This window comes from Ochotona princeps, chromosome 10 (genome assembly GCF_030435755.1).
Source record: "Ochotona princeps isolate mOchPri1 chromosome 10, mOchPri1.hap1, whole genome shotgun sequence".
Classification (NCBI taxonomy): domain Eukaryota; kingdom Metazoa; phylum Chordata; class Mammalia; order Lagomorpha; family Ochotonidae; genus Ochotona; species Ochotona princeps.
In genome coordinates this window covers 35077906-35091751 of record NC_080841.1, presented here as the reverse complement: position 1 = coordinate 35091751, position 13846 = coordinate 35077906, and the positions used below count along the sequence as shown (strand labels likewise).

The window sequence follows — 13846 nt, the reverse complement described above, 5'->3', positions numbered from 1 at the left end:
TATATCCAGGCTCTTCAATTCCCTTCCAGCTCCCTGCCTATGGCCTGGGAAGGCAGCAGATGGGAGACTTGGAAGTAGTTCCTGACTCTTTTAACTTTGGATCAACTCAACCAGTTGTGGCCATTTGGGCAGTGAACCAGCAAAAGGAACACCGTTCTCTCTCTGTCTCTTTTTCTCTCTGCAAATCAGCCTTTACAATAAAATATATCAATCACTATAATAAAAAAAAAACTCACCAAAATAACTCTTCATTGAGTTTAGTATGTATACTTTAAAGTATCCTTGTGCATCATAAAGCTAAGGAAGAAAGGTATTTCCAGCTGACATACTAAATGAAGAGGGTTCCAGAAAGAATGATCTTAAGTGGATCACGCTAGCACGCTTTGTTCCAAGGTTGGAAAGTACAAGTCTAACTCCTTTACACAGTGTCTGACCCTCCTTGTTCCCTTTCAATTTATTAAGGATGAAACATAGTTAAGGGTCTTCAAGCAATATCTGGAAAAAGTCTATTTCCAAAAAAACTATGCATGTATTTCAACATTGGGTCTGGGCCAGGCAAAAGTTCAGAGTTCAAACTATGTCTTCTCTGTGGACAGCAGGGGTCCACCTGGTTGATCTGTCATCTTGCCCCTCTAGGGTACTGACTGGCAGGAAGTTAGAATCAGAATCAGAGCTGGGACTCAGAGAAGGCAGTCCAGGACCTGGTGTGGTGGCCAAGTGTGGTGGCCTAGTGGCTACACCTGACTTTGTACGTGCCAGGATCCCCTAGGGGCACTAGTTCATTTCCTGGCTGCTCCACTTCCCATCCAGCTCCCTGCCTGTGGCCTAAGAAAGCAGTACAGGACGGCCCAAAGCCTTGGGACCCTGCACCCACCTGTGAGATCAGGAGGACGCTCTTGGATCCTGGCTTTGGATCAGCTCAACCTTGGCCATTGCAGCCACTTGGGGAGCAAACCACCAGACAGAAGACCTTTCTCTCTGTTATCTGCCTTTCAAATAAAGAAACTTTATACCAAAAAAAAAAACAAAAACCAAACCAGGCAGTCCAACATAGAATACAGCTGTCTTCATCTCTTGCCAAAAGCTTGCTCTCTCTAATTCCTTTTTTTTAAGTCACCAAAGATTTGGAAATTACATAAAAAAGAATTGACATGATTAGCTAAATACTGGATGATATGGCTCCATCAGAATACGTAACATGGGCACTCAAGAAGGCCATTACGTTGCTTAGAGGACACTGTGCTCCAATCTAGGCTAGAAACTAGGGAAATGGTCTCAACTTTTAAATATGAAGAATCTTCTAGGATTACACTGCAGTTGTCATACTTTTACCAACTGATAAAAAATACATAACGTATAAATTTTAATGTGTATATATATATACATGCATATATATAATGTATAAAATACATTTTCATAATGACAGCAGTATGGATATTTGATAGATTCCATAATCTGTCAGAAGATAATCCTAGTAGAGATCATTTCTGGCAAATAAATTACTGTATGGTTTTTTTATTTGTTGTTTTGTTGGTTTTAAAGATTTATTTATTTTCACTGGAAGGTCAGATATTTACAGAGAGGAGGAAAGACAGAACGGAAGATCTTCCATCTGCTGGTCACTCCCCAAGTGGCTGTAAGGGCCGGAGCAGAGCTGATCTGATGGCAGGAGACAGGAGTTTCTTCTGCTCTCCCATGTGGGTGCAGGGTTCCAAGACCTCGGGCCATCCTGGACTAGTTTCCTAGGCCCCAAGCAAGGAGCTGGATGGGAAGCAGAAGGGCCAGGAAATGGGATCCTAGTGCTTGCAAAGCAAGGATTTAGCCACTTGCATGTTTTTAATAAGCATCTGGGAGACACTAACATATCAGTTATTAAGGGGTTATCACCCACTGACAATAAAAAATACTTACTCATTTCTGGCTCAGCAGTGAGGTCTGCAGTCACAAAATTAGAAGGAAATAGTCCTGTTCCTTGATGAGTTTCCCCTTTCCACCAGTTGGGATCACTGCAACAACAAAGAATACTATAATGAATATTTTTATTTCTGTCTTTACTTTTATAGTATCTAATTCATACTATGATTAGATTTTAAACAACAATCCAGTGAAAAAGTCAATGCATGTATTTTTATTATACTTATTTCTAAGTCCATAGAGAAAAACTTACAAAACACATAATCTTACTGCAAAGCTGGTGAACACTTTAAGAATGTAATAATAATTTTAAAAAAGCTGTGAATTCTCTATTAAAAAAGATACTCTAACTTTTAAAAATTGCCAACTTCAGGCAGGTTCAAGGGACCTAGTGTAAGAAACCTTTATAATACAGATTTAAAAATAGACTGCTAATATAAATTTCCACTTCTAGCATACACTGGAATTTTTTTCTCCTAATGTAACACTTAAGAAAGAAGACATGGCTTAGCTCAAAACATTTATGAAAGGGACCCAAAATTCATATTTTGAAATTCTAACTGTAAAGTATTAGGAAGTAAAGCATCTGGAGGTGAGGCTTTGTGAGGTGATTAGGTCCTGAGAACACATTCCTCTTCAACAGGATCAGCAATCTTGCAAGAGATCCATTTGCCATTTCTATCATGTGAGACCCTGCTTCCGATCCAGCTCCCTGCCTGTGCATGGGAAAGCAGACCCAAAGCCTCGGGACTCTGCACCTGCGTGGCAGACCTGGAGGAAGTTCCTGGCTCCTGACTTTGGATCGCCTCAGCTCTGGCCTTTACAGCCACTTGGGGAGTGAAACACTGGATGGAAGATCTTTCTCTCTGTCTCTCCTCCTCTGTGTATCTGACTTTCCAATAAAAATAAGTCTCAAAAAAAAAGGGATGAATTGTTATCACCTCCTTTGGAACAACAAAATGTATAATTTCATATAAAATCAATGTTTCATATAGATAACTGCCAACGGTCATATAGACAGAATATCTGGGTCAATATATTTTATCATATTTGGTAATTGAATTCAACAGAAATAAGGTGAAACACAGAAGTAATATGCTATATGTTTTCATATGCCTGCTTCAACATTAACTATTACCTATCATCAAGCACTGTAATAATCTCGCCAGCTTTAAAAGTAAGCTCATTATCTTCAGCAGCTTCAAAGTCATAAATAGCACGAACTTTTCGGCCCTCATGCTGGTGGTTAGTTAATAGATTAGATGTGCTTGGATACAAGCTGGAAAGGGTGGTGGACTGCTGCCTTTGCTCCTTCAGGGACAATTCAATGGCTGGAAAATAACGAGTTTAAAAAACAAAACAAAACATTACTATGTGCAAAAATTCAAAGAAATACAAGTAAGGCAAATAGTACTTTTTAAAAAAAATCGTGCAGTTGACAACTAGAATACTGATATATTAAACACAAATGAACCAACCTATGTTATTCTGTAATGGAGCGGGAGAGCAGAGAAATTTTCCTTTCCCTAGAATGTGTGAGGTAGATGTGAAATACAACCTACCAGGATCATCACTGGTAACTCATAGACAACAGACTCAGATAAGCATTAGACAATAGTTAAACTACAAAGACATATGGGGGAATCAAGAGCGATCCTGACAACCTCTTAATAGAAGGTCCTATGCAAAGAGCAGGGGGGGAACCCCAGAGCGGACCAGGGGGACAGGAGGAGGCTTGTATCCAAACCCTGAAGACTCTCAGATCCTCACCAAGGACTATCAGTACGAGCACCAAGGACTACATCTCAACTACCAAGGAGACCACGGGGAATTGGACTGCCTTCGGAGGCCAAGAACTCTGAGGTCATCCACTCCCACTTGAATCTATCACATGGGATGGAAGAAGTCCAAATCCTCTCTTGCAGGATACAAGGGCATCAGAACAACAGCCAAGAGCCCTGAGCGGTCCGCAGAAACAGAAGAACAGTAAACTTCCTTCAGGACTAGGGAGGGGACCTCTCTCTGGTCCTTGCTTGTTTCCAACCTCGGGTCCACACCCTCTCTGGCAATGACCATCGGGATCATTCGGGAAACCCCTCAAAACAAATAACCAACCAACCAAACAAACAAAAAATCTAGGATAGAGAAGAACAAGGAAAGCCTAGAATCAGACAGGAAACAGTCAGTGTGGATTCACTTATATCTTACTGGGTGGAACATAAAGATTAGTTACTTCTCACTAGGGCATTGAAGATTTCTCTGCACACCCCTCCTTAAAACTGTTCTGCACTTAAACTGTTGACATATGTCTTGTAAGAGTTATAAGCCAGTCTAGACTTCCTGAAAAGAAAAAAGCCAGATTCAGCAAAATTATGCTTCAACGCTGTAAAAAACTAAATACTACAATGAAAATAGACACGAGACAGCTGAATAGTAACCTATAGCCATTTTAAGGTGTATAGAACCTGGCTGCATATAAACTAAAATTGAAATGTCAATAAAGTAGTCACAGGATGTGGTTAAGAACTTGCATTTTTTTTAACATATTGGTTATTCAATACTATGTCAACTAACTCCATAACGTTATCAATTTTTGCTGATGTCATGTTGGGGCTTTTAATTGATCGGGATGATACTCTGCCGGCTCTACCTAGAGACCAGAGATAGTCTCCCCAACAAGCCGTTGACCTTATCTGGACAATAAGATACTGGACTCTATGCTTGGTATATGCTTGCAATGAAAGAATCTCAGCTGAACTTGAACTGTGGCAATGCAGCAAGGTGGAGGAATCCACCATGGGGGAAGGGTTTGGGCAGGGGAGGGGGGAATCCCAATACCTATAAAACTGTGTCACATAATACAATGTAATTAATAAAAAAAAATAATGAAGTTGACAACTAGAATACTGATATATTAAACACAAACCATTTCTGTCAATTCTATTAATTCAATCACAACTGAAAGTCTAAATAAGTCATTAAATTAAATAGCATTACTCCTTTTTTTTATCAGATATATACAATTTAATTTATTTAATTAATTATTTAAATTATTCTGGGTAGGGTGACAGCACTGAGACATAGAAAGTAAAGCCCTCTCCCGGCTTTGGCTTGGCCCAGGCCTGGGTGACTGCAGCCATTTGGTGGGACCAGACATGGAAAGTATTCTCCACTCCCTCTTTTTCACTTTTACCTCTGACTTTCAAATAACTAAACAGATGAAACTAATCTGGGTATAAGAAGACAAACTTTTAGATCCATTTTTCAAATTCAGCTGCAGATATTTTATATTTTCTTTCACCTTTATAACGCATTCTTATAACTTAAACTCCCAAATGATAAACAACACCATGGAAAGCTAAGCATATGAAATTTCATTATAGCTTTACTAAATAAAAAGCAGTATAAGAACCTGGGATTTCTTGTTCCAAGTACAACTGCCGGGGGAATCTCAACTGAACTTGAACTGTGGTTATGCAACAAGGTGGAGGAATCCACCATGGTGGGAGGGTCTGGGGAGGGGTGGGGAGAATCCAAGTACCTATGAAACTGTGTCACATAATACAATGCAATTAATGAATTAAAAATAATAAATAAATTTTTTTAAAAAGTATAACTGCCATACACTCAGTCTGAAAAATTACCTAAGAGTCTTCCAAAAACATCTGAAATGTACCTGCTCTATTTCCATACTAACCCCCAAGGGCAGCCCTAAAGTACAACCGGTTCATGGGCTCTGCAATGTAATCTTCAGGCAGTGACTACCTTTCTTTCAAGTGAACCCATAATCCCTTCTGTTCTTTCATCCCTGTTTTAGACTGAAGTTAGATTGCACTGGCATAACAAAATGATCCTTTAACTGTGATGTTGGTATCCACTTCCCATCCAGCTCCCTGCTTGCAGCCTCGGAAAGCAGCAGAGGACTGCTTTGGCAAGCCCTGGGGTCCTTGCACCCAGATGGGAGACCTAGAAGAAGCTTCAGATCAGCCCAGCTCTGGCCACTGTGGCCTGCTGGGGAGCGAACCAACTGATGAAGACCTCTCTCCATCTCTCCTATCTCTGCAAAATTTACCTTTCAAATAAAAATAAATATTTTTTAAAAACAACCCAATATGAAAATATGACTTTAAAAATATTAGAGACTGCCTACAGTGTCATGATACACTTAAATTGCAGAATGATGATGGACTAACACCTGTTGTTGACAGACTATACTATTATAAAAATATAGGGGAAAACAGAGGGGAGGGAGTCTGGGAATGTTGTGAGGGGAAATCCCTGAGCCTATAGAACTATATCATGAGGAAAAAAAAAATTAGACAATAAACTGAAAATTTATTTCAAGATTTTAAGGTTAGGAAAATTTTCTTTAAAAAGGTCTAAAATTAAAAATTGTAACAGAAAACAGAAAAAATTAAAATTTTAAATGTCTAGATGAAAAACACACCATTACTAATGTTAAAAACAAATCAAACAGACTCCTACAACAAATGTAAGAGATAGATTAACATCTAAGAGGGCAGAATAGCCAAGGAATATATTAGCACACAACTCAACCTCACTTGTAGATCAAGGAAATAAAACAATAACTGGATTCCTTTCAAATCTATCAGATTTATAAAAAATAAATTCTGACAATACCAGAATCAGGGCTTAAAAAGCAATAAAGCAATTTCATACATTGCGATGGAGAAAGAAAACCTGTGAACCATCTAGTAAAATTGAAGAAGATCTTATTCCATGATCCAATAATACTGCTCTAACACAGAAAGTCATATATACATGGGAACATGTACATGGATGCTCACTGCAACATGTTACATGTAAACATTAGAAACAAACCCAATGTTGCTCGGTAGAAATTGTTCAGTATATCATTAGTATACTGGAATACAATCCTCTTCCCACCTCGTCCCTCTGCCACAATAACAAAGAAACTTCATTTATATTTCTCATCATGAATACATCTAACAGGTAACTTTTCATTAAAAAAAGTTGCAGATGACACCGAAGAGTGTATTACTACCTTAGGATACCATGTTGGACACTTACACCCCATATGGAAAGTACAATTAAAATGCCAGCTACTCTGTTTCCTATCCAGCTTCCCAAAAACATCTTAGAATACAGCAGGTAATGGCCCAAGCTCCATTCCACACACGACAGACACATAGATGGAGTCTGCGGTGTCTAGCTTTTCCCTGGTCCAGCCCTAGCTGTTGAAGGCATTTGGGAAGTCACTCTGACTTTGAAACAAATTACTACTTATGAACAACACAGCTGTTCACACAAAGTATTTGATACTGCTTGTGGAAATACAACATGATAAAATGTTATCAAAACAAAAGCTAGAACAAAAGCATACATGATGACAGCAGTGGACAGAAGAAGATAGTAACAAAATGACACTGAACAAATAAGACTTCAGCTATGGCTGTAAGGTCCTAGTTGTTGGTCATTAAATCTCCGAGAGAAAACAAACAAACAAACAAACAAACAAACAAAAACTTGACTTCTTCCCACCAGGAACTAAAACACATACCTTTAGCTAAATCTTCCTCCTCCTTTTTATTTGCTGCAGCTCCAGAATCCTTGGCTACCAGAGCTGGACTTGCTTTCGCTTGCTCTGCAGCCTAACACAAGAAAAGGAACACCTAGTTGAAAGCTGTTCTTAAATTCTCCTACTTTCTTTAAGAAATTGCTAGATTTTTCTCATCCGTCTACCACAAACTTCTAAATAAATAAATTCAAACAGAATAACTTCGTCCTTGAGACAGTCTAGAAGAGGAAGAACTGAGGAAACAGACTGAGAACAACTAGGTTTAGACTAGATCTCAGGCACAGTCTCCAGAAAAGACTAGAGTTCATTTTTCAGACATATTTCAAAAAGGGATTTAAAGAAGGAAAGAGATGATTATTTCAACAACTCATTTTAAAATACATATTATCTATTCAATAGTTGCTTCCTTCTAGATCAAAAAACAGGATATCATCCCAAGAACTCAGATTTATAAGGAACAATGTGAACGCTCATAAAACATTAGTTTGTCAATCTGTCCATATTATTGAAATTGCATTATGGAAATTAGAAATCAGGATGGAGCACAGGTCATGCCGAGCTAGGCTCTTGCACCTACTGGTCTGCATGAGCCAGGGACACTAAGCCACGGTGTCTAAGGCAAGGGCCGGGACAGGTGATGGGCTGTGCCAAGCTGAGTCAGAGCAACCACTGGCATACGCGTGATCTATGGCTGGGAACAGGCCCGGTTGGGGAGCTAAGGGGATACCCTAGCTGGGTGGAGGTTCCCACCAAGGACCACAGGGTTGGAATGGGGGCTGCGTTCTGATCAGGAAACAGTTGTAGTTTACTTAGCACAAGTGTGGACTGGGACTGGACGCACCAAGCCGGGCTAGACTCCAACACCCTCTAGTGCTCTGGAGGACCACGGTAGATGTGGGACGGACTAGGCTAGGTCTCAGCCCTTACTGAGCCATGTGTGAGCTGTATGTGGGTATGGACGAGCCGTGGCTGGGCTGAAACACCCAACAGTAAGAACCAGATTGGGTTGAAGGCCAGTCAGGAAAAGCCACTGTTCCTGCTGGGACAGGAAGTGAACTGAGTAGGGCTGGCTCATGGACCCCCTGGTATGCGCGCAATCTGACATTGGGAGAGGTTCTGATGGAGGAGCCTGGGCAACTCCTCTGGCAGGACACAGAACCTGCAGGTAAGCACAAGAAGCATGATAGGAAACAGCCCAGAATAGGCCATGGAAAGTTTCCCACTAGCATACATTTGGCATGGGTCAGGGGCAGACCAGGCTGAATCAGTTCACGTCATCCACTGGCAAATCTGAGCACCAGAACAGAGTGTGGGTCGAGCCAGGTTCAGTTGCGACAAAACCAGTGCACACTATGGAATGCCAAGGTGAGGTTACCTGTACCAGATGTGGCTGCAGCGCCAAAACAGCAGACGTGCTAACCAGGAAGGGAGGGGGCAAAGCCGGCAGGAGGAATGTGGGGGTTGTCCCCTGCTGGACAGCTACTCCCACTGGAAAGCTTGAGCTGGGATGGGGGCAGACCAGACTAGGCAGGGGTACAACACCTGTGGGCCTCATGTGAGCTAGATCAGGGAAACCCCAGGCTGATCTGACTCTTCCTACTGGTGCAAGCATAAATCAGAGTAGGTGAGGGTTGTTTGGGCTTAGCCGCAGTATCAACTGGCAGATGCTGGCACAGGGGGCTACTCTGTCAAGTTAAACTGCAGAACCACCTGGAGAGTGCATGATCCGGGAGTGGGAGTGACCTAGTAGCGAAATAGTGGGCTCCTCCCTCTTGGGTTACCACTCCCACTGGAGGGCATGAAAACCAGGAAAGGGGCTGGGGTGGCTCGACAGAAAGGCACCCAACAGCATGTGTGTGGACTGCATAGTAGGGCTCATTGGGTTGAACTAGGCTTCAATGTCCACTGACATGTATGAGAGCAGAAGGGGATGTGAGACAGACTGGACTAGTCTGTTGCACATACTGGCAAACCAAGGCAGGGGGCGGGCCTGGTGGGGGTTATTGTGGGTTCCTCCAACTAGACTGCAGCCCCCACTGGTTTATGTGAGGGCCAAGTATGTGCTGGGCAGAACCAGGATGGACGGCAACTGCCATTGGTTCCAGTGGAAGACAGAGCTAGAAACAGAACTGACCCAGCAATTGCAACCACCAGCTGATTGGGGCGATGGACTTTGCCAGGCCCTGTACTTGCTAGTACATACAAGAATCTGGTCTGGGGAGACCTCAGACAAAGTTTCTTTGGGGATCTCACTAATTGAACTGATGGATTCAGAACCCTAACCATGAAAACACAGAAGACAGAACAAGTCAGTCAACCACCTCAGCTATATGTTGGTAGTGAAAAACTGGGCCAACGGAGACTCCAAGATGGACTATGTCAATCAGTGGATTCTTCAACGACCTCATCGTGCTTAGAATGGCGAGATTGACAGCAATTCATAGCTGCTGAACTATCAAAACCGCTTGAGCAAGACCCTCAGAGCATTCCCCACATCAGGGACCTGGAGTGGGTGGGAGACTGGGTGGGGCTTCTCCCTTAAAATTCCCCTTTACCGGGCCTGGCGCCGTGGTGGCCTAGCGGCTAAAGTCCTCGCCTTGAAAGCCCCGGGATCCCATATGGGCGCCGGTTCTAATCCCGGCAGCTCCACTTCCCATTCAGCTCCCTGCTTGTGGCCTGGGAAAGCAGTCGAGGACAGCCCAATGCATTGGGACACTGCACCCGCGTGGGAGACCCGGAAGAGGTTCCTGGTTCCCGGCTTCGGATCGGCGCGCATCGGCCCATTGCGGCTCACTTGGGGAGTGAATCATCAGACGGAAGATCTTCCTCTCTGTCTCTCCTCCTCTCTGTATATCTGGCTGTAATAAAAATGAATAAATCTCTAAAAAAAAAAAATTCCCCTTTACCTCAGATGCATGAAGAAAACAATGTGGAAATAGTAGTTTTACCCATTTTCCTGTAGCCCTTGAACCTTTTTACCCTAATTAACTAGATAAAGATTATCAAAAATATAATAAAAAATGGAAAAAAAAAAAAGAAATTGCATTATGGGGCATGGCATTGATCTAACAGTTAAGGCACCCACATCCCATACTGGAGAGCCTGGATCAATGCCGGGCTCTGCTCCTGACTCCAGCTTCCTGCTGATGAGGGCCTGAACAGGCAGTGGGGATGGCTCAGATACCTGGGTCCTTGCTACCTACACATTGCTTTGGCCCCTGGTTCAAGGTAAGTATGGGCCTAAGAGAGTGAACCTTTCGTCCCTTTCCTCTCACTGCCTCTTGCCCCTTCCCCTTCCTTTCGATCGACCTCTGTCTCCCAAATAAACATGAAAAAAATATATTCAATATTTTTAAATACTAAATCAATATATTTAAAATGGAGAAAAAGGAAAATAAAGATTAGATGTTGAAGTGAATTAAAACATTCCACTATATTTTTTCATGCAAAACATTATTTTAACAAAAATTCTTTTTGAAGAAGTTAAATCTGCACGGGATTGGAGAAACAGAAAGGAAAAATAAAAGCAATCATAGCAGTCGGAGAGACAAAATATAACACAGAACATTATAAAATACCTGAGATCCAACAGCTGGGAAAGTAACTCCTTGTTCCTTAAGGTTCTTAATCATTGCTGATATTAGGCTAAGTTGTGGGTCATTCTTAAATTCATCTGTCCATTCAACCATAAGAGCTTTTAATTTTTCACATACTTTGGGATGACCCTAAAAACAGAAATTTAATGAAAAAGTGCCAATCTCCCAGTTTTAACTAGAAAAATTACATTATAGATAGTCTGAATCATAAAGGATCCTAAGTTATACACTGTATACATGAAATAAGACAATGCTATTTATTTGAAATTAACTGCTACATTCACCCTATGAAAAAATAGGGTATATTACTTAAAAATTAAAATATTAAGTATGTAATTACATTTGATCAGTAAGACAGAACTTTTCAGAGTACTTTGAACTAAGCAATCTATTTATCAGAAACACAAAGACGTTATGTTTTTTGCAGACCCATGAAAAAACTGTAAGGACAGAATAAATGGTAGTTTTTTTTTTTAAATCCCACTATCAAGTAAATAGGCAATTGTAAAATCTTCTAGTCCACTACACCACTTTTTCTTTGTCCTAATCAATTAATACAAGCATTGATAAAAGTTAAGGCTGTGACCTGAAACACTAGAAGATGAAATACAAGCTAAAAATATAAAACTAGCTTCAACCCTGAACCTAAATCCTTAAACCCTCACATGTACTCAAGAACCTGACCTTTCATTATAGACACTCCTGGATAGAGTGTTTCTCATCTCATTGTCCATTATAAGGACACAGACAGCCCCAAGAAGTTCCCCTGGCAAATGCTTTCACTGATTATCCTGGAATTTAGTGCTTTTTCCTTCCTTTGGAATCCTAATCAGTCCCATTTCATGAGGGTTTGGGCAACTTGAGCAGCAAACTCCCCTGCCATCACTTATGAAGCCACACCAGGTGCAAGTTTAACCTAGAAGAAAAGAAGTATTAAAATGCTGTGATGGCCAGTGAGTGGCTCATTCATGTTAAGAGTATCATACGTTTTTTTTTTTTTTTTTTTTTTTTTTTTTTTAAAGATTTATTTTATTTTTATTACAAAGTCAGATATACTGAGAGGAGGAGAGATAGAGAGGAAGTGGAGCTGCTGGGATTAGAACCAGTGGCCATATGGGATCAAGGCGAGGACGTTAGCCACTAGGCCACGCTGCCGAGCCCTATCATACGTTTTTGGAAAAATTTCTACAACCTTTGTATTAAAAACACCAGTGTGGCTACAAAAATGATTATAAAAATTCGTTCCTGAAGTAGTCAATATTGTTTCAGTAGATATAGAAATACACATTTCTTTATCAGCTGAATAACTTTAAATAACAGGGCCGGAAAAAAAATCCTTAAGGTTATATAAATTTAGAGTCTCCTTAGAAAAACATAAATGAATACACTGGTTAAAAAATCTGTAATTAAAAATTCAAACAATTCAACAATAAACAACGTAAAAACTGTCTTAATTTATTAAAAAAAAACAACAACATACCTTATTTAATACATTGCTTACTTCACTAGCAAAATCTCTTGAACATACTTCCAAATGGAAAATTTTACCACAGTTTGACACACACGCTCCTAGAAGCTGAAAGCACAAGACCACAAGTTAAAAGGGCCCAGTATTGGCAGCACATTTTGTAACACTGCTTCAAATGAAATAACTTACAGTCAAAGCTTGCATAGCAACATGAGGATCTTTATGGTTCACCCTCCTCATAATAGATCGCAGACAATCTTTGGGTCTAAAAGATGAGAAAAACAATTATTAGTTAATTATACAAATAGCACTCCCCCCACTCCTTTAACTATTATAGGCAATAAACTGTCATAGACAACTATGGTCAAGCACAGAACCTCCATTTTTATTAATGACATGTGTGAAAAACTGTAGACCAACTAGTTTAAAAGTTTCAAACATTTGGGCCCAGCATGGTAGCCTAGCGCCTAAAGTTCTTGCCTTGCATGCACCAGAATCCCATATCAGCACCAGTTCATAGCTCAACTGCTTCACTTCCCATCCAGCTCCCTGCTTGTGGCCTGGGCAAGCAGTCATGGACAGTCCAAAGCCTTAGGATCCTACAGCAGTGTGGAAGACCCGGAAGAGGCTCTGGACTCCTGGCTCTGGATCAGCGCAGCTCTGGCCATTATGGCCACTTTTGAAGTAAATCATTGAACGGAAGATCTTTATCTCTGTCTCTGTGCATCTGACTTTCTAATAAAAATAAATCTTAAAAAAAAAAAGGAAGAAAAAGAAAAACAAATCACATAAACCAGAGGTTTGCTTTCTGCCTAGAGGCACTTGAATACCAGGACACACTTTATTCCTAAAGGCAGTTCTAGATCTCAGAGCAGGGAAGATGACCTCAACAAGAACACAGTGACATCAAATGAACTGAAGAGAAAGAAATCAGAATTTAAGAGGGCTAATGATTTGCAGGAAACAGTAGAGGCTGTTAAAAGTTGCAGACAGCTGCATAATGGTCCAACTAGGTCTGTTTCGGAAGAACCCACACATGCATAAGTTAAAAACTCCACACAGAACAAAAAGTGAATGAGAGCTGTATGAGAAAGCATTCCTAAACCTCACAAAGTGTCAGGGCTCACACCAAAGTGGAGAGTTCTTACTGAATATTTATAGAGCTTTGAGTACATACACCAGAGGTTCTCCACTAACATTGGAACATTATCCCTAAGACTACCCTACAATGACTTGAAAATTAGCCACAGAGGGTTAACAACTTCAGAAAGCATATGAAGCTTAACACTCTTCAGTAAGCATATAGCA

At 40.8% G+C, this 13846-nt stretch overlaps 1 protein-coding gene across 1 annotated transcript in view; it reads right to left on the bottom strand.

Annotated features, from left to right (window-relative positions):
* The window catches only part of STAM (signal transducing adaptor molecule), a 54712-nt gene that overhangs the window by 13891 nt on the left and 26975 nt on the right, over positions 1-13846 (bottom strand). Inside the window, exons 3-8 of the mRNA XM_004578579.2 lie at positions 12728-12803; positions 12551-12646; positions 11053-11199; positions 7457-7547; positions 3053-3245; positions 1912-2006 (exon numbers count right to left, since the gene is read on the bottom strand). Of these exons, the coding sequence (XP_004578636.1) occupies positions 1912-2006; positions 3053-3245; positions 7457-7547; positions 11053-11199; positions 12551-12646; positions 12728-12803 (698 nt within the window). The remainder of the gene's footprint in view (positions 1-1911; positions 2007-3052; positions 3246-7456; positions 7548-11052; positions 11200-12550; positions 12647-12727; positions 12804-13846) is intronic.